Source organism: Trichoplusia ni, chromosome 6 (genome assembly GCF_003590095.1).
Source record: "Trichoplusia ni isolate ovarian cell line Hi5 chromosome 6, tn1, whole genome shotgun sequence".
Lineage (NCBI taxonomy): Eukaryota > Metazoa > Arthropoda > Insecta > Lepidoptera > Noctuidae > Trichoplusia > Trichoplusia ni.
Window position 1 is genome coordinate 2,949,776 of NC_039483.1, and position 20,439 is coordinate 2,970,214.

The 20,439-nt window shown below is 34.7% G+C and overlaps 2 protein-coding genes across 4 annotated transcripts in view; one reads left to right on the forward strand and one right to left on the reverse strand.

Annotated features, from left to right (window-relative positions):
• The window catches only part of LOC113494671, a 14,746-nt gene extending 12,352 nt beyond the window's left edge, over positions 1-2,394 (reverse strand). Inside the window, exon 1 of one of the 2 annotated variants that reach the window (XM_026873078.1) lies at positions 2,132-2,394. The gene's annotated coding sequence lies outside the window, so the exon portion shown is untranslated. The remainder of the gene's footprint in view (positions 1-2,131) is intronic. The other variant, XM_026873079.1, reaches the window with a different exon arrangement.
• LOC113494670 overlaps positions 1-20,097 on the forward strand; it is a 22,200-nt gene extending 2,103 nt beyond the window's left edge. For both annotated transcript variants that reach the window (XM_026873075.1, XM_026873077.1), the window contains exons 2-8: positions 5,083-5,279; positions 5,360-6,928; positions 7,003-9,398; positions 13,663-13,794; positions 14,337-14,477; positions 14,955-15,091; positions 15,437-20,097. In XM_026873075.1, coding sequence (XP_026728876.1) covers positions 5,085-5,279; positions 5,360-6,928; positions 7,003-9,398; positions 13,663-13,794; positions 14,337-14,477; positions 14,955-15,091; positions 15,437-15,600 — 4,734 coding nt within the window. In that variant the 5' untranslated portion in view covers positions 5,083-5,084 and the 3' untranslated portion in view covers positions 15,601-20,097. The remainder of the gene's footprint in view (positions 1-5,082; positions 5,280-5,359; positions 6,929-7,002; positions 9,399-13,662; positions 13,795-14,336; positions 14,478-14,954; positions 15,092-15,436) is intronic.
• The last annotated feature ends 342 nt before the right edge of the window (positions 20,098-20,439 follow it).

The following is a 20,439-nucleotide window of genomic DNA, read 5'->3' on the forward strand; positions in this document are numbered from 1 at the left end:
AAGTATTATTGTTACTGAAAGCAAACTGATCTTTCAAATGAAAGTGCTCATTTGTTTGGTATAGGGATAGTTCTAACTCCTGAGTTTCTTTCTATGTCCTATATGTAGTGAAGAATCATACAAAAATTACTTTTTAATTGTCTTTGAAGGTTTGTTGGACTTAATGCCTTCCTATTTTTAACCATAAGTACAACCTTAAGACAAAGATAACAATGAATAAGTACACTGTACTTTTTCAAATGCCTTTTTATAAAGTACAGCAAATATAAATGATTTTATGGGTAGATATTGTAAGTTTGATTATGATTTTAAAACTTACTGGTCATTAAAATGACTGAATTAAGGGAGAGTAATTGTAGGATAGACACACCTGTGCATGCATAAATAGCATGAAATAATATATATAGATAAATAGATAAATGCGGACAACATCACATACATTGTTCTGAACCCAAAGTAAGTTGCTAAAGCACTTGTGTTATGGAATTCAGATACAAGGAAGGTACCACAAACACCCAGACCCGAGACAATGTAGAAATGTGAATTTTTACATTGACCCGACCGGGGATCGAACCCGGGACCTCAGAGCTAGCGACACCTTGAAACCGGTGCATACGCCACTCGACCACGGAGGTCGTAAATATATGTAAGTAGGTAGGTATATAAGTCAGTTTTATGTAAGTGAGCTTTATTCAGCTGTACTATAAGACAGTTGCGGGTTGATTTTGTCATTTTATATTACACTAGCTGTTGCCCGCGACTTCGTCCCCGTGGGTAGAAGATATAAGTTATGATTTATACCTGCCCTGTTTTTTTCACATTTTCCATTGTATCTTTGCTCCTATTAGTTGCAACGTGATGGTTTTCAGCCTAAAGCCTTCCTCGATGAATGGTCTATTCAATACAAAAAGAATTTTTCAATTTGGACCAGTAGTTCCTGAGATTAGCGCGTTCAAACAAACAAACAAACAATCAAACAAACTCTTCAGCTTTATATATTAGTATAGAGTATAGATATGTTGATGTATGATTCAAATACATACCAGAACAGAAGCAAGGGGGCTTGAAGGTCTACATATTGATGTATAAATGACCTTTTCGAAGGATATCATTGATTCCAGACACCTTACATGTAAATCTGGACCAAACCCAACTTTTAAACACTTGTTTGTTAAATATTTTATCTATTTTTTACTATCTTAGCAGCTGGACTCAGATGTACAGTATGATGAATGTCTAAATTTAGTTGTCTTCATGCAAAACATATTGAATGTAAATCCGTGCATTATAAGAATCTGTTGTTGTCCGGTCACCTACAGTTTTTAGTCTGATGAGTAATTGTTTATTTACTTTTCAATTTCAGCTCTTAACAGTCATAATATTTTGATTTTGTTTTATATGTTTCTTTTAAAGTATTGAACTCAAATTAAGAATAACATATTTTAATGATTTTAATAGTTTTTATAAGCCTTTTATTTTTATCAAAGGCAACTGAATATTTCTTTGACACAATGTACCATTACCTAGTGCAAGAGCTTTTACCAGTTGTTTCTTTATGTGAGCTACTAGAAAGATTTTTTAATCCATTTCTGTATTGTACTTATGTAAAAATATCATTTTAAATAATTTTTCCCAACTGCTAGTTAGTAATGTTGTTACTTTAAAAAGGAGGCAAATATGTGTTTAACATAGGTGCAATAAGTAAATAAATTAAAATGTACCTTATCAGTTAAACAAAGTATGTTACTATCACTAGGTGACAGGTCAAATAACTGTCTTGACATGTTACTTATTTATTCAGAATGCAGATTATCATTATTATTTATTTAAGAGTTCTTTAGATATATCTAGGTTGTTATTTTAGTTGAAATTGTAACTGATTGAAATAACATTTTATAATGACAATTTATTCTCTAACAAACCTCATTAATTAAGAATTCCATCTTTGACTTTTTAGTTGTGGTTTTATCTGCTGCTGTTTAACTTATTCTACTTATCAGATTCTTAGATAATGTGGCAAGGTCTCGGCCAGGCCAAGGGAAACATTTACCAACATAAAAGATTTTCTAGTTAGTTACACAAAACATATACATCTATAAGGTGATAAAATATATATTATCATATACCATACCTTTACAATACAGCATTTATCTTAAATGTAAATAGATATTTTTTTGTGGTTTTCGTAGTTTTGCTATTTTTTTGAGGCACAGCTATGATGTTGTGATGTGTGTCGACTGGTTGTCAAATTAATCAGCTGTGCCTTGTCAGATGTCAAAATAACATGTTTGGTGGCCAGTAATACTGTCATTTATTAAGTAGTAGCAATAAGTTTAAGCATCATTTAAATAATTGGTGCTTTTTAATGTACCATTGTAAAATTATTGAAATCATGACCTATTATTTGCGCTACTGTATCTATGGTCGAAATATTTACAGATTATTTGTTAGGTTAATTTATACGACTGAGTCGCGAGCTGTGCTTAGTCAAGACATTGGCTGATACCATAGATTTTTTAAACTGTACGCTGAGCGAATTCACGAGGGTTACTTACTGCATAGCATAAAATAATAATATTTAAACTTATTTTGTCGACTTAGACTGTTTCGGTAAGGGCAAAAAACTGTAATGATAAATAAATATTTTATCATCTGACGTCTACTTGTCGAGATCGTCGCGTTTTAAAGAGTTATGAAACCTGTTGTTCTTTTCTAAAGCTGCGTTTAAAAAGGGTTCGCGCAACTTTGTCTGTATGTATTGTATTTTGAAAAAACAAAATAGATTGATTTGAAGTAGACATTATATTAAAACAAAATACCTAATTATTCAGATCACGAGGAGCGCCGATAAATGTATCAAAAACCGCATTGCGTCGACCCCTAATAAACAGAAATATGATGATAAAAATAAACCATTTCATTAAAGCTTAGGTATTTCATAGTAAGCCTGGGTATTGCGTTATAACGTTGTTGCTTTGTTTTTAAAAATATAATAGTCATAATAAGGACACTTACGATATAAACAATAATAAACTGTCTGACTCATATGCATGCACGATTTCATCAAGTTGTGTAAGATTAAAGATAAAATAACGAATAAATATATGAAGGGAATATATCTTCGCGCAGTTTACGTTTACCTTTATTTGCGATTACGATTACCTTTGTTTTTTTAATGGTACTGTAGCGGGTTTGATTCCCGGCCGATTCAAAATAGAAATCAAAAGATTTTATTTCAAATAGGTCTTTCCGGGCGCTTATAAACGTTTCAGCAATGACACGTTTCTACTTTTCTAGTACATCTACATCGTCTAGTACATGCTTCCAAAATGTCATTCCCATAGAAGAACCCTTAAGAAACTCCATCGTGACTCCCTAAAATAGATTTACCTAGAGGGTTTTTTAAAGAAATTGTTTTTCTTTATCACTACGATTACACACAGTCAAACCACGAGAAAAGCTTGTACTTTACAAAATTGAATTAAAAATCTTTGACCTACATTAAAAGTTATTGAAAAAGCAAACCATTATGGCAGGTTTGAGACAATGCTGTTACATAATATTCAATAATATTAGGAATGCACACTTGTGTAAATACACGAAATTGGTACATTTGGTACCAAGTAGCACTTAATGTCCTCTCGAAGTTTTTTTTCATGACTTTTTTTGATACAGATACTCAAATCCTAAATAAATGAAAACACTTAATATGTAGTTGTGTAAAAATGTTCTGTTCTTAAAACAGTACAAGATTTAATAGAATTTGTAATTTTTATAGCTAAGCGAGTCTACAGATAATCTGAACTGATATTAATGTAAGTTCAAGTGAGTAATTACTGTTTTTAAGTCAGATTTTTTTTTTAATTCCACTCATGGCAAATTTGCATCAATTTGTAATCAGTGGTTTTGAAGATATGATCATAACAGATGCGCCTTGATAACCGCAATCAGTCAGATAGATTGAGATCCATTGTTTAAGAATAGATAAAACGACTACACCAAATTTTTAAAACTGTTTTAACTCCGTAAAAAACGTCATGACATCCGTCCTAGATAATCTATAAAGTCTATCTAATATATAAAGCTGAAGAGTTTGTTTGTTTGAACGCACTAATCTCAGAAACTACTTGTAAATGTAATAAAATGACATCCAAATTACAAACAAGTTATACTTTAAACTTAGGAAAGCGTTAACAAATTAGAATATTATGCTTTTAGATTTATTGCATTGGCAGCGAGTGTTTCGCCCTGTACTGAATTTCGAAGTATTGTTTTGGTGAAATGCTTAGAGGGATACGAATAGTGTCATTTTAATCCAATTTTCACTCATGCGAAATTGTAAATAGCGGGATTGCGGCTCTGGTTATTGCACCCTGTACTATTTACCTACCTACCTTATGTTTATTCCGTACTATCATAATCCTAGGCAAAGCTTCCGTCTGAATAACTTAGGACGTATCTCCAACTCTTCAATTAATATCAACGTAATTGTGGACGTGTGGCAGACAAGCAAACGACATATATTTGTTTCTTTTTTCCAAAACTGTTATAATATTACTTCAAGTTAGTGATAATTTGCAGTATGTATGACCAAACTGAAAACTAAATTTTCTTCATTGTTAAGATCAAAAGTTGATCAAAGTTTCAAATTCCTCTGCCACCTCAAGTGTACCTCTTATCGTATACATATTTTTCGCGATATTTCTAGCTCTATCTAAACGGTATTATCATTTGGAAAATACGTCGTTGTATCCGATTGTCATTAAGTTTATATTACTCATCAGTAAATGTAATCTTGATTTAATAAACAAATAAGTGTTACTATTGATAATATTAATCCTAAGATAATTGAGTACAATGTAGTAGTGGTTGGAAGACAAGTTAAATGTTGCAAGTTTTAGGTAGAAAGCGAGAAAATGTTATATTTACGACTTTTAGGGTTCGCTCGTCGTATACGTAGTGATAGGAAAATATTTCATTTAACGTATTTTAATACAAATTTCTATGGGTTTCTTAAACATTGAACCATCAACATTTGTTAACAAAGCTAGCAAAATTCAACAACCCTTCTATCTTCCCCAGACATGGAGTCTCACATCCTGAACACGTATCACCAGGCGCGCTTCCGCCCCATCGGCCACAAGATCCTTCGCATGAAGAGCGACTCTCTCTCTTCGGAGAGCAGCTGCACCCAGAACAGTCCGGAGTACCCTCAGATCAGCGTACCGCAGCAGAGGCACGCGCCCAGCAGCCATGGCCAGTGGGGGCAGGAGCAGACTGTGAGTATGAGTCCTTACGTCAGTTCTTTGGAGTTAGCGAATAGAAAGTGATAGAACTGAACAATATCATTATATTTCAGATGAACACAACCCAATCAAGTCAAGACACAAGTTCAGACGATGAAAGCTCCGGACTGGAAGAGAGTATGGAGGAACTTGACGAGAACGAAGTGCAAGAGAACGGCGATGACAGCGGTGATGAACTAGGTGATAGTATAGTAGTGCACGAAGTCGACGTCGGTGATGATGACGATAATATCGAAGGAGACGATGATAACGACGTCATACATCCAAATTCAGTCCATAACTTACACATAGGACCTAACAGCGTAGAAGATAATACTCTCGTCGAAGGACACGACTATGATGTCATAACTGTCTACGAAGTTAACCCTGATTTGGATTTAATAGAAGCTTCCTCTGAGGATGAGAGAGAAGTAGATTACGTCAGCGAAAAAGATCCCACAGAATGTGTCAACGGCGATGACAGTCCCAGATACAAAGATGTTAGTTATCAAGAATCAAGTACACTATGCCAGGATGGTCTAGATATAAACTTAGATACTCCAGTCGTTTCAAATGTCGATGAATATTTCATTAAGAATAATAACCACGAACACATACTAGACACAGATGGGCCTGTTGTTAAAGATGTTGACGAGTATTTTATAAAAGATAAAGGCAAGGAGACGATACCGGTTCCAAACGTCGATGACTTCTTTATCAAACACAAATTACCCGAAGAGGAGAGCACACAGTTCCATCTCCCTGTTCCTACTCCCAAAGTTGAAGAGTTTATCGTCTCTGATGTTAAAAAAGATGAGGAAGAGAATCTAGACAACTGTGAAACAGAACCCGAACAAGACAACAACGCTGATGTATCTATTAACGAGTCTGATTTAGAAGTACTACCCAACATTGAAGATCTTAAAAGGTATCTCTTAGAAGATATGACGTACACTAAGTTCAGGCACATACAGAAGTCGTGTTCGGTGCCTCAGTCTCCAATGCAGAACATCTGCATGGACATCGATGACGTCAAGACGTGCATGAGCTTCGAAGATCTAAACTTGGATCTGTCTGACCTCGCCTTTGATAATGACAAGGATAAGTCGGACAGTGCCAACAAGAGCGATGACATGCCAAGAACGCTGACAGACGAAGATGTCAACAGCTTCTTAATAACCAACAAAACTGAAACTAAAGTGACACACGAGGAAGATGACTTGAGCCATCAAGACATGGAAATCGAAAGGCCACTGGAACCTATCATCGAAACCGCGCCAAAAATAATAGAAGTGCCTTCAAGAAAGAGGACGTCCACTCCAATACCAACTGTACTCGAATTCTGCATAGAGAAAACTGCTGTCAAGAAGGAAAGTACAACCGATTCCAAAGAGTTGGAGGACTTCGTTGACGTGGAGTCGTGTCACGATGCCGTCATACCAGTGCTCGAAGCGAACAACTTGAACTCTCTATTAGAACAGTTTGAAGCAACTGAAAAACTCAATACCAAGAAGAAAACAATACCAGTTGTGAAAACTGAAGATCCTAAAATGAAGAGTTTCAATAAAAACGCTTTGACGAATGGTATGCGGCTACAAGACGCCGGAGTGCAACTGAACAAAAATAAAATGCGGCAAATATTGGTAAGTATTCTAACGACCGTTTTGTTCCTCAGATCCAGTTAAAGGACACATTCAATCGCAATACGTTATTACAGATGCCGACGCCAATTAACACTACGATCAGGCGGTCGCAAAGTCCCGTCCACTCTGACCATGACTACTGCTCGTCGAAAAAGCGGCACAGCCTGCCCAACCTCAAGGGCGGGCAGAGCCTTCTCAAACCGGAAGTGTTGTCTAGCAATAGCAGGATACTCAACTCTAGGCATAGGTCGTGTAAGAGCAAAAAAGTAGTGTACGCCCTCAGTAGTGACGAAGAAACTGATAATAACGCTAAAAACAAAAAAGTGACCAAACCGGACGATGTAGACGCTAAAAAGAAAGCCAGTGTAAAGCCGAGTGTCAAACCGCCAGTGCAGTCGAACTGTCGCAAAAAACTGTCACCCCCCCACAGTGCGCCCGATAGTTTTAAAGATAAACCCAACAGTTCTGTGATGATCAAAAGTGCTTCTAAAGCGAGTGATAATTGTAGTCAAAATTCTAACGGTAGCATTAAGTTAACTATTAAAAATAAATCTGAAGTTATACTAAACTGTGATCACGTAGACTCTCAGAAAGATAAAAATATAGACAAGTGTAAAAATAGTGTTAGGGATAAAACGAACAATGTAGAAAAACAGGAGAAGAGTAAGGAATTAGATAGGAACAAAGCTAAAGTTGTAAATAGTGTAGAGACTGTTATTGTAAAGGAAGAACCCCGTCCGAAAAACGAGAACTTTTATACTACGTTGTTTAGTAACAAGCAAGACGTGCAGGTGCCCCAGGCCATGCAGCCCAAGACTGAGAAGAGGCAGTTCGATGAGGAGCTGAACAAGTGCATGCTGGAGGCCGCCATCAAGAAGGAGACAGAGCAGCCACTCAAGAAGAAGAAGCTCAACCTCCAGGAGTACAAGCTTAGGAGAGGCGTGTGCTCGAACAACAGCTCAGCCACAGTGAGCCCCGAAGCTATATTCCCAGACATGCCAAGCCCCTTACTAGACAAAGCCGTCAAATGCCCCATCACACAGACCCCTCCCAATGGCTTACTGAATACAGCTAACAAAGTAAACAACGAACAAAAATTCTTCGATCCCATCAAAGAGGCTTCTAGAAAAATCTTAATGAACACTAAGAAACAAAAGGCTGAGGCGACAAGAAAGAGAGACGAAGATATAGTTATGAGTAAGATACCTAAGGTAGAAAACTTACAGCTGCAGCCGTTGATAAGTGACGCGGAGATGATGAAGATTGTGGGGATGACGCAGCCAGAAGTGACACCTGCGCCGGCGGTCAATGAGAAACCACAGCTATCGGCAGACTACCAGGAAATAATTCTCGTGAGCATCGGAACGAACACAGACGACACCATGTTCAAGCAATATGAAGAACCAATTGAAAAAATGAAAGCTACCTCCCCAACAGCTGACTCCAAAAACCTCATTAATTTCAAAATAAAGAAATCAGACCATGTACTGAAACAAAATGTCTTTGATAACGTTAAGAGAGACAAAAGGAGTCCAGTCGACGACAAAAGGCATGCTGATGTTAAAATAGACAAGGAAAGATACAAAGATATCACAGCGACATTAAAAAGTGTTGAAAAACAAGTGGAGACCAAAATATCAAGTAATTCATTATTCGCGAGCATACAAGATGTGGTCATGAAGAAAGCTCCCGAAGATGTCGAGACACAAGATGATAGACATTTCAAATTGAAGTCTCCGGTAGACAAACGTGTATTCAGGTTCGTAAAGACCACGATAGTCAGAGAATACGATCCAAAGGCTGAACACGGCGAAGACAAAGTCATCCTACATTTAGGAAAACACAGAAGTAAACCAAACGCATCCAGTATTGTTATACAAACTGATTCACTGCCAGAGTATGCTGAACTACCAGTTCTACCTCAGGCCAAGGAAGTGGTGATCACCAGGACGAGGAACGACAGTGACATGTCACTATCTAGTGACGGCAGTCCGTCACGCAAGAAAGATGTGAGACAGACTAAACCTGATGAGAGGATAGTCAAGCCTAAAGAGGCGAGGCCAGAGCGGACAGAGGCTAAAGAGAAGCGATCGAGATCGAAAGAGAGATACGAACCGAAGTACAGACGCCGGTCGAGGTCGTTATCTCGCGGTAGGAGAAGACGCTCGAGATCTCGCAGCAGATCTCGATCCCGCGGCCGTTACAGGCGCTACAGACGATCAGACTCCCCCTACAAGAGGAAACGTAGATCACGGTCTCCCTACCACAAAAGACGATCTCCGTCGGTCAGACGAGAACGTTCGATCAGGTCTAGATCACGCTCTAGACCGACCGATAGATCAAAGAGTCCTGTTGCCAAAAAGTCGAAGCCTAGCCCTCATAGTAATGGTTCTGATAGGAAAATTGCCAAGTCAATGACCCCACCCTTACGGAAACCTACTGTTTCTGAAAGCTCCGATTCTTCTACTAGGTAAGCAACTAAGCTATAGCGAATATCTAGAAAATTTCCTTAATTAGCATGTGTAATTAATTAATTATGTAAGTAATATAAACACGTGTTCATCTAATTACGAATGCTCCTGGAGAGTTAGATGACACCATTTTATTTTTGTGCCTGAACCACATGTGGTCCTTTTAGATGTAACTATTAATGAATTAACTTATGAATGAGTAAAAGTAGTTAGTAGATATTAGGTAGTTATGTCTATTAAAATTATATAATTTTCGTTGCTTGGAATTAGAATCAGCCTTCGTCGTTTGTTTAGTTCAAAAGTCTGATTATAAAAGACATTGTTGTGTCCTTTCTTAGAGTTGTTTTTCTTTATTTAAACAGTTGAGCTCACGTGGTGTAAAAGGTTATGCCACGTGCGCCCCATTCTATACGACCGTATTGTTTGGTTATATTACAAATAACAGCTTCATATTGTCAGTTATACACAAAACCCTAAAACTATGTGAGTAATCCAGTAAATAATGTTACATACATAACATTATTATTAAAGTTTTGTCTCATAATGTTAGTTACGAGACTCCCAAAGAATTTATATGGCAAAATAACGTTTGCCGGGACTTCTAGCTAGTCTTAAATATGGTTTTGGTCAATATTGTTTAAACACGTAACTTCTTACTGCTGATGTTTTAACACATATTAATAAGGGATGGTACAGTTTTTGCACAACCTTTTATCCATGGTATTATTTTTGACCCTTGACTTAAAGATAAAGTAAACGTAAATCTTCAAATTCAAATTCAAATTCAAATTCAAATTTATTTATTTGTTAAACATAGGTGGTACACTTGGTGGAAAATTACATTTTAGTTGCACTATGTTTCACCTTAGAAGGTATACAAATATGGTTTGACTGTAATAATCAAATTAATACATGCAGCCTTATAACATATGTATTATCATTAATTTATACTATATTAATACATGCGGCCTTATAACATATGTGTTATCATTAATTTATACTATATTACAGTATATTATAGTATAATAATCATCATATTATTATTTTGAATTTTTTATCAAAATCTTATCAAAATTATTATATATTAAAGAAAGTTATTTAAATAAATCGGATATTATTCTATACATTTAAAAAGGATGATATTTTTTCAAAATTTGTCGTTTAAATATTCATTGACCGAGTAGTAAGCCTTTTCAATTAAAAATTCTAAGAGTAGTTTCTTAAAGTTGTTAAAATTTTCAGTCTTTTTGATGAGTAAAGGTAGATTATTAAAAATTCTTGGAGCCATACCTAATATACTCTTTGAGAATAGAGCTGTTTTATGTGGTTTTATGCGAAGTGTGTATTTGTGGCGTTTGGAATTAATGGTTTCAAATAGGTTAAAATTTCTCCTTACAAACACAGCTACTTCATGTATATATATAGATGGAAGAGTTAATAATTTAAGGTTTATGAAGTACGGCCGACAACTATCAGTAACCTGCAGCTTGCACACTGCTCGCAAACATTTTTTTTGGGCTTTAAAAACTAGCTCTCGATCTGAAGAGTTTCCCCAAAAAATTATGCCATAGCGTAACGACGAGGACACATATGCATGGTAAGCAGTTAGAACTGTTTCGCGGTTTGCAATTTTGCTTAGATTATGTAATGCATAGTGATATTGGTTAATTCTTTTTATAATTTGTTCAGTATGTTTACGCCATGTCATTCCTTCATCCAGCCATAGGCCCAAAAATTTTGATTGCACGATTTCTTTAATTCTTTTATTTTCGTAACGTACGTCAAGGTCCGGGTACTTTATTCTCTGTTTAAAAGAAATAATGTTAGTTTTTTCTAAATTAATTTGAAGATTATTATCTCTTAGCCAGTTAATTATATTGGTTAAACTCTGTTCAATTTCAATTTTTAAACCTACTTGACTTTGCTTGTTGAACAAAACAGTGCTATCATCGGCAAACAAAGTCATTGGATGTGGCGTAACTTGGGGCATGTCATTAATATATATTAGGAATAATAAAGGCCCAAGTACACTGCCTTGTGGTACTCCATATTTTATAAGTTTTGGCGAAGATAAGTATGTTACCTCGATTTTAGTAATAGGGCAGATCTTTTTTATTTTAGTAATTTGTTTCCTGTTATTTAAGTAAGATTTTATTAGGTTTAAGACATTACCCCTTATTCCAAGGTTTTCCAATTTAAATTCTAATATTTTTAAATCTACGTAATCAAATGCTTTAGTTAGATCCATAAACAAGGCGCTCGTGGGTGTAGATTTATCTATACCTGTGATTACTTTTTCTAGAAATCTGTATATGGCCATATTTATGTTTTTATTTTTTCTAAACCCATATTGTTCGTTTGCTAATATATTATTATTTTCCAAATAGGAGTAGAGATTGTTATATATAATTTTTTCTATGATTTTAGAAAATATTGGAAGTAGAGCAATAGGCCTGTAGTTTTTAGGGTCGTGTTTATCGCCTTTTTTAAACAATGGACTGATAACAGACACTTTTAAGCTGTTAGGAAAAGTACCAGTTTCTATGCATAAATTTACTATATAACTTAAGACTGGGGAGATTTTAGTTGCCACATATTTAACTACTTTAGTGATTATGTCATCAATACCTGCACTGTTGCTGTTTTTTAAATTATTAATAATTACATATATATCGTGTGGATTGCATGCAGGCATAAACATGGATTTTAATAAACTATTAGTAGAGAAATGTTTCTGAGACCTATTGCTATTATTTGGTTGTACTTGATTTATATAAAAATTGTTAAATTCTTCGGCAATCTTATCAGGGGCATGTATCAATTTATTTTCAAACTTTATAAGCGCAATATTTTCCCTGGGCGAATTATATTTATTACTATTTATCACTTTCCAGGTAGCTTTTGATTTATTACTAGCATTATTAATATAATAGCTATTTCGCGATTTTTTAGTTAAATTAATTATCTGCTTTAATCGTTTTGCGTAAATTTTAAACTTTTTTTTATTTTCAGTAGAAGGTTGTACTCTTGATTGCCATAACATTTCGCGTTTGCGTCTGCAGCACAATTTTATACTTTTTGTGACCCAAGTGACTTTCTTAATTATAGGGATTTTAATTTTAACTACAGGGAAACAGAGGTTATAGAAAAGTTTGAATAATTCATGAAATTCCTTAAATGCTTCATCCAAATCTGTGCGTTCATAAACGGAATTAAAACTGAGACTTTGTATGGCATTTTTAAATTTTCTAAGGTTTTCTATACAGTAATCCCGTTTATGTACGAATCTTATCTATTGACTAGTTGTTGCCCGCGACTTCGTCCCCGTGGGTAGAAGATATAAGTTATGATTTATACCTGCCCTGCTTTTTCACATTATCCATTGTATCTTCGCTCTTATTAGTCGCAGCGTGATGGTTTATAGCCTAAAGCCTTCCTCGATGAATGGTCTATTCAACACAATAATTTTTCAATTTGGACCAGTAGTTTCTGAGATTAGCTCGTTCAAACAAACAAACTCTTCAGTTACATATATTAATATAGATAAGTATATGCTACAACTGTGATATCGACGGTTCTTAAGTCTTTTTTGACATTCGTTAAACTACATAAAAGTGAAAGTCGAATTTTTTTTTCGGGATTAGAATGCATCGTGTAGGCTATGATATGTGTTATGACTTTTAACATTTATGTATGTCTAAATTGCAATTCGATAGTCCACAAATTTTGCTTAGTCGTTTAGAATATGAGGTATATGAATTTATTTTATATTATTAATTATTAATTATTTGTAATGTTATGTATTTAGTTCAATGCTTAGTAGTTAAAATTGAATTTTGTTTAGTATAGCTAATAGTTTAGGTATTAAAATTTGCCTATTTTAACATAAAGGGTAACAAAGTAATTTCGGAATTTCCAGCTGTGTTTTGCAAGTTTTTGTTGTATGTTACTTTTTATCCTTAATCCTCAAAACTTATAATAAAATAAACAAACAATCGATATTGGACAAACATGAAGAGATAAACTCTTTTTACAAAATAAAATGTACTTAATTTCAAAATGAATGTTGCATAATTTATTTATTTATTTTATCATGTTTAATTGCATTTGGCAATTAAAGTGAAAATGTGTGATATTACAATCATCACACAATTTCAATAATAAAACATGATTTTTGTTAAGCCCCAAGTTGGGCAGAACTTGTACTAACCACAAACAGTAACTAATATCACCCACATGTTGACCTTGACCTGCCCGTTCCAGTTCATCATCATCGTCTTCCTCGTCGGACTCCAGCTCGTCAGGTGGCTCCACGCAGTCGCGAGGGTCCTGCAGCCCTTACAAACGAGATGACCAGTACAAGAAGAAGTACAGGAGTTTTAGTTCTGAAGACAGGTCAGTAATATAGTGTGGGATTGTAGATTCTTGTTTGCTTTGACATTTTGTTATTAAATTTCATCATCATCGTCGTCACCAGCCCATATTCGTCCAGTGCTGGACATAGGCGTACCCCACTGCACGCTATTGAGATCCGAGTCGAGAGTAATTTTATAAGTTTAATATTTTTTTTCACGCGTATTGAGTTCGAATAGCGACTCCGTCGACGCGACAGCTCGTTATTAAAGATTCTCCGGTTTGGTACGAAACTAGTCGGGCTATCCCGTTAAATATGCGTGAGTAATCATTATGAATGGACCGATTGATATGCGTGTGTCAGGTGGCATCACTTGCCGAGCTAGGAACCTACTACTAAATACCATTCACCCACCTTTCTTCAACATTACCATCTTCTTTAGTATTCTGCTGTAGTTTAAGAGTTGCCTCTCAGCGTAGTTACTTTAACCAGCGTTAGATGAGCCTCTGGTATTGTCATTATTGGTATCAACCGACTATTCCTGTCATTATTTACACCTTAACCAACTATTTTTTTTCTTCAGGGAGAGCAACACGCCAGTGGAGGAGCGTCGCATAGTGTTCGTGGGCCGCCTCGATAAGGACGTCAACAAGATCACGCTGAGGAACCAGTTCTGCAAGTTCGGGCCCGTGCTCGAAGTGCGCCTGCACAGCAAGGAAGATGGGTCAGTTATACATAAATTACTTGACTTATTTACTTCATTAAATTTCGCTATGATTATATATACTTAGACAAGACAGATAATAGACTAGATTATTAATAGGCTTTAAAACAAAACATGAGATTTTTTGAAATCTTGTTGAAAATGTATCATACGTTGTATTTTTTGGATTACATAGGGTAATTGGTCATGGTTATATCAAGTCCTATTGAAGGTCAGTCAATGATAAAAGTGGAAATAGTTACTGGAAATATAAAATTTTCGTAGTTTGTAAAATCAGCAAATGCAAGTAAAGTCAGCAAAATCTCGTAAAATTGAAAGCCTTCAATTTTATGAGATTTTTTAGACCTTAACTAGCTGTAAAAAGGCTACACAAAAGAAGTTATTTTATGGAATGTTACTGAGTGGAGTCTTTCCCTGTAAAGTCGAATTATTTATACATACACTTAATCAATAACATCTATTCCTTTACACATACAGTTCTCGCTACGGCTTCGTGACTTACCAGCGCGCGCGTGACGCGTGGTCCGCGGTAGAGGCCGCCAACAGCTTCCCGCAGTACGACGTCGGCTTCGGAGGGCGCAGGGCCTTCTGCAGGCAGAGCTACGCTGATCTCGGTGAATACCTTTAATGCGTATATAAGTCGGTAGAAATAGTCTGTTACAGTCCTGCTTATTTGTAAAGTGAGGGCTGCCTGAAGTCTTATGGAATATCTTTTGTATGTGTATCCCTGGTTAACGAGTCCTTATGTGTTCCCAATTGTCAATGGTATATGAATACGTAAAATTTATGGGGTGGCTGTGTAATGGTGAAGGCTGGGTGATATGGGGAGCTATCTATGTAAAATTGAAGGTCAAAAAGTGCTACTTTGTAGCCTATCTTGAATAAATGTATGTTATTTTCAGACAAGTGTTTTGATAGAGTTCAAACTGTCATACATTAATAAATATGTCCTATTTCAGATGGTTTAGAAGCCAAATACACGGAGAGCGCCTTCCACGGACAGGCGGCGCCGCCGATAAGGCGAGACGACGACATGTCGTTCGAGCAGATGCTTCTAGAAATGAAGAAGAAACTCAGCCAGCGAAAGAACGAGATGAAACGTCCCGATGACCCCAAGCCTTGACAGTTACTAACCCTTGGCCGGGCCCTCTTAATGGCGTCCGTGACACTTGTCAAAGTGACAGTCGCTTGGTTCTAAGCAAAGGCATGAATCTGATTCAGCCAAAGTGATTCAGTGACAGTGATGTAGTTTATAAGGCTGTGGACTGTGAATGTGTTGAATTTACTAGATGCCGGCTTCTAAGGATAACTTGGTAAGCATTGTCTTTAGTATTTTTAACAAATGTATAATATGTCAGTCATAGGCATAAGAATAAGTATGACTAAAAATATCTAATGTATACCACATGCTACGTACTGATTAACATTCATATTATACAGGCTATGTGTGCCTGTTATAAATATTATCAATATGTGAGTATGAACGAAATAGGATGTACGACCGAATAAACTCTTTATGATTTGTTCCACTTATGATATTAATTTTCTCTGTGTTCTAACAACTCTGATTTTTTGGGTGCGTGCAATGACAGTGCCTGTCAGGGATGACAGCTGTCAAAGTGACAGTTACCGAGGCGTGCAATCGAAAAGACGACTGCTGTTGTGTTTAGAACAAAATTTGCTCATTACTCATTAGTTGTGGTTATGAATGAGGAACCATTATGTTGTATTATTTCTTTTTACTGTGTAGTATATGGACTGCCCTTAAATATAAGAAAAGTAAAAAAAAAATATCAATTTACCAAAAAAAGGCAACAAAAGTATGTAAAAATAATCACATAATGGTCGATTCAAACCAATTAGTTCATTTTCCGTTAAATTTTAGTTTAATTAGTTGAAATACCTCAGATTGTAAATATAATTTTCTTTATCTTGCTTTGTAAATAATATCTTAAGCGATCGCGCTACCTCTTGTTACATAGGTATCTGTGAAATGTGAATCTTTCAGGTATATTACTAATGTATGACCAAGAACAGGGTCATTAAAAAGTCATATTAAAAAAATATCTAATAGTAATACAAAAAAATCTGGGACTACCACCTCTTGAAAAATGACTTGCAATTGTAAAAGAGGGATGATGCTCTACGCTGTATAGTCTGCTGTCTCTTTCTTACAATAGCAAGAACATTGTATAAAACTTGGTGGTAGGTTTCCTATCTAAATATGGTTGTGTTTGAACATTATTACATTAAATTAAATTGCTTTCGCCTAATATGCTTTTATTGATAATGAGCTACATTTTAAAAGCATTTTTTTAATAACGCAAAAAGGCAAGGATTAATAAATCACCAGTGTCTACATGAGCCATTTCTGTCCCACTGCTGGGCTACTCCACTTTCCTCTTTATCTAAAGAGAACTACAACTATATACTATAGTAGTTTCGTTGGTTTTCAATTTCCAAATTGCATATAGAATTATGTGAGTAGATGTACTTTCTTCTATATGTTGATATAAATGTAGTTAGATACATCAAATTATTTTAAAACGAGTTCCAAAATTGATATTATCGCACAATTAAATGCTTCCAAGATATCTCCTTCTCATCTTATCGAAGGCAAACTAAGATTGGGACCATGAAGTCATAACCCTTCTCGGCAGTTAGGTAAACACAATGTTTGTATGCAAATGTAAATACATCATAGAATATGTTGATTTTCAAATTGATCTAAATTATCCTCTGTTTGAACTTAGCTTGAAACAATTAAAAAAATATACCATGTTGTTCCATATATTCGAAGCATTACACAGCAATTATCATTTGCATAGTTAATATTTAATAAGAAGTGTTTAAATACAAAAAACCTTCATATCATTATTAATACTGGATGTGACACAATAACCCTTAAAGTAAAACTAACACAAGTTCTGGAGCGTTTTGAAAGCAAACATTCACTTAACAACCAAACTTGTTTTCATTATATTCTGAGAAAGACAACATTTTTAATCAGTATATAAATATATACATACAACAAATGTACCATTATAGCATAATACTGTACAGTATAACACATCAACACTTAAGACTTATAAACAATATGTAAAAGTTAGGCATTGATTAGAATTCAGACATAGGTCTATAATATAGCACTAGTATTTTAAATACATATATTTTGTATCAAGTGTAAAATGCGTATATGAATTTGAATTCGGTAAATTGCTTCATTTAAGCACTGCATAGTGAGAGATTTTAAAGTAGTTTTTGTAGGAGCAAGATGACGATAGTGCCATCTTGCTTCCACAATCCCAGTTCTGCTTTAAAATCTCATAGTATAAGCAAGTAGCTAAAATAGCTGAATCACCATCAAAATTGTAATTCAAAAACGTATCCTAATGCAAAAGCCTAAGGCTTAAATTAGTTCTACATTAGTAGTCTAGATTCCAGAATAGTTTAGCGTAAAATAAAGCTTCCAATGAGATTTTACCTAAGTGCCAAATAATAAACACTGTTCCTATTTTGTAATTATCGAATTATGGACCCCTAGTCAACTGACAATTATTCCTTCTTCAATAACCTTCGAATTTGTCAAAATTGTGAGAGTGACAGCATTTGTCACGTGACAACTCGAAGTTATCGATTTTTAATGAGCAGGATGGTCAGTTGTCTACAGGATCGAATTTATAACACAAGCTTTCATACAACTTTCTGTTATAAATATTATGTTTATTTAATTATACCAACTTAACATGTCTTTCGTTCTACCATAACAAAATATTGTAATCTCAGATTCTTCAACTTGAAACAATTAAGTAAGCAAATTGCATCTTTAGATGGTAATACATTTCTTCGATATCTGACTTTAGCGTGCAAAGGACTTTCATAGAGGTTCGTATAAGCGCGCATTCGAGACTTAAACCTCAGGCATCGGAGAATTTCTTCAGTTCTTGTACTCAGGTCATACTTTTTGTGTTGTACAGTTTATTATAGCCCATAGGATAACATGTATAGTTTGTGTTGCATATTTCTCTAGACCAATACATTTGTAAGTTTGTAAACTAAGCAACAGGTAGCACCACTAAGTATGTACATTTGTATCATAATACCTCAGACCTTTAATCGCCAGAATTTGCCAAAGGAATTGTAATACAGAATTTTTATTAACAATACATATTAAATCTGTTTTATAATTAAAAAACTACTGAATGTATAACCATTTTTTACTTTGCAACTCCGAGAAGAGTTGCTTAGGGTTGCCCACGTAGAAAAACAGCAGTTAGATTGATTTTGCAAATCTAGTCAATGTTACTAGATGATATTTTTTGTTTTATCTTTGTGGTGATAATTTATTTAAACGTAAACGTTAAGCGTAGTTATTTTTATGGTTTTAAGTTTAAAGATTTTATTTCATAGTTTCTATCGGCTAGAGAGGTAAAGAATTCAAAATGGCAATTAAAACTTAAACGATTCGATTAATCAGTTATTTGTTCGACACTTTGTTTTTGTAACTAAATGCGTTTTATGTTGTGTAATTATTTTTCCGAATTTTGTTCCACCGACAGTGTTATTTGCCTGGATTGTCTATGTAATAAGGTTAGGATCACTTGTGAGCTGCCAGCTGTACGCCTGTCAATATCCAGGTCTTCTGATATCTGATGAATTTGACAGATGTATGGCGCGAACACAAATCATTCCCGCCCATTTTTGACAGCTGTCATACAGTCAGCACATTGTATACAAATACTGCTTTTTTAAATATATCTAAGGAATGCTAAGTAACGTGAATGAAAAGACTATAGATAGTACATAATTTTGTACGTATTTTTAAATTTAATCAGCTAAACGAGTCATTAAGAACATAGAATCAATACTCTTTAAACATAAGATCATGGCTTTTTAGCATTTAGGAATTGTTTAAGATTACGTTATTAGTTTAAATATGAAATTTCTTGTTTTATATTACATTTTGTGTAGTAGTGTACATCTTGATTTCGTTTTGTGACTAATCTAACCACTCTGTTAGGGACACATGTTTTGTATAAGAATTTTATACATCTCGGTTTTATAAATCTTAATTGTTAGCTCTTAAGATTTAAAAGTACCTATGTTAAAATGATAAATTGACTTTAAAATACATTCATTTACTTTATGGCGCTACTGTCAACCAAAAATCAACTAATTATGTTTTTTTTTATCTTAAAATAATTAATTGAAAAAAATAGAAAAGCTCAGTAGTGTCATAGGTGAAATCATGACGTGTTTCGAACTAAATAGTTCATAAAATTTCTTTATAATGACTTGTTATCCAATATTATGAAATTTGAGGATGTAGGCAGAATGGAATGACACTCGTATTTGAAACATTAAAAAATCGTTACATGAGTTCTGTATTCAAACGTGAAATTAAATCATGTGACGTCACTTCCTAGCAATGTTTTCGAATACGGGTGTCGGTTATTCGCTTAGCTTGAACCGTATGCGCCTGAGAATAAAGCTGATATTCGTACAGTTTCTACACTACGGGGTTGTAGTACATATTGAAAGTCCAACATAGTGTTGATAGTACATAGTGAGAATGTTTTATACATAAAGCTGTTGATAAATAAAAGTATTTTGGACATAATTGCGTGGATTTTATTTGCTGTGGCTCAATATACCCTACCTGAAGGAGTGTTCAATTTAAATAGAAAACTATTTAGTGATCAACAAGTATTTATCGGGCTAATAAGTCTGCATCACGTGCCTTCTTAACGCGGAATGTTGTCATGAGTTGAGTAAATAAAAAATAAAAGTTTAATATTGGTGAATAATAAATCAGAAAATAATAATCTCTTGTTAAATTATGAACCAGGCGTATTTCTTTAAATATAGCACTTATGATACCAGACTGTAAAACACAAATACAATCTTTGTAAATTATACCTATAAACGTAAAACTGGACTCTTATGTAGAAGAATTCATTCA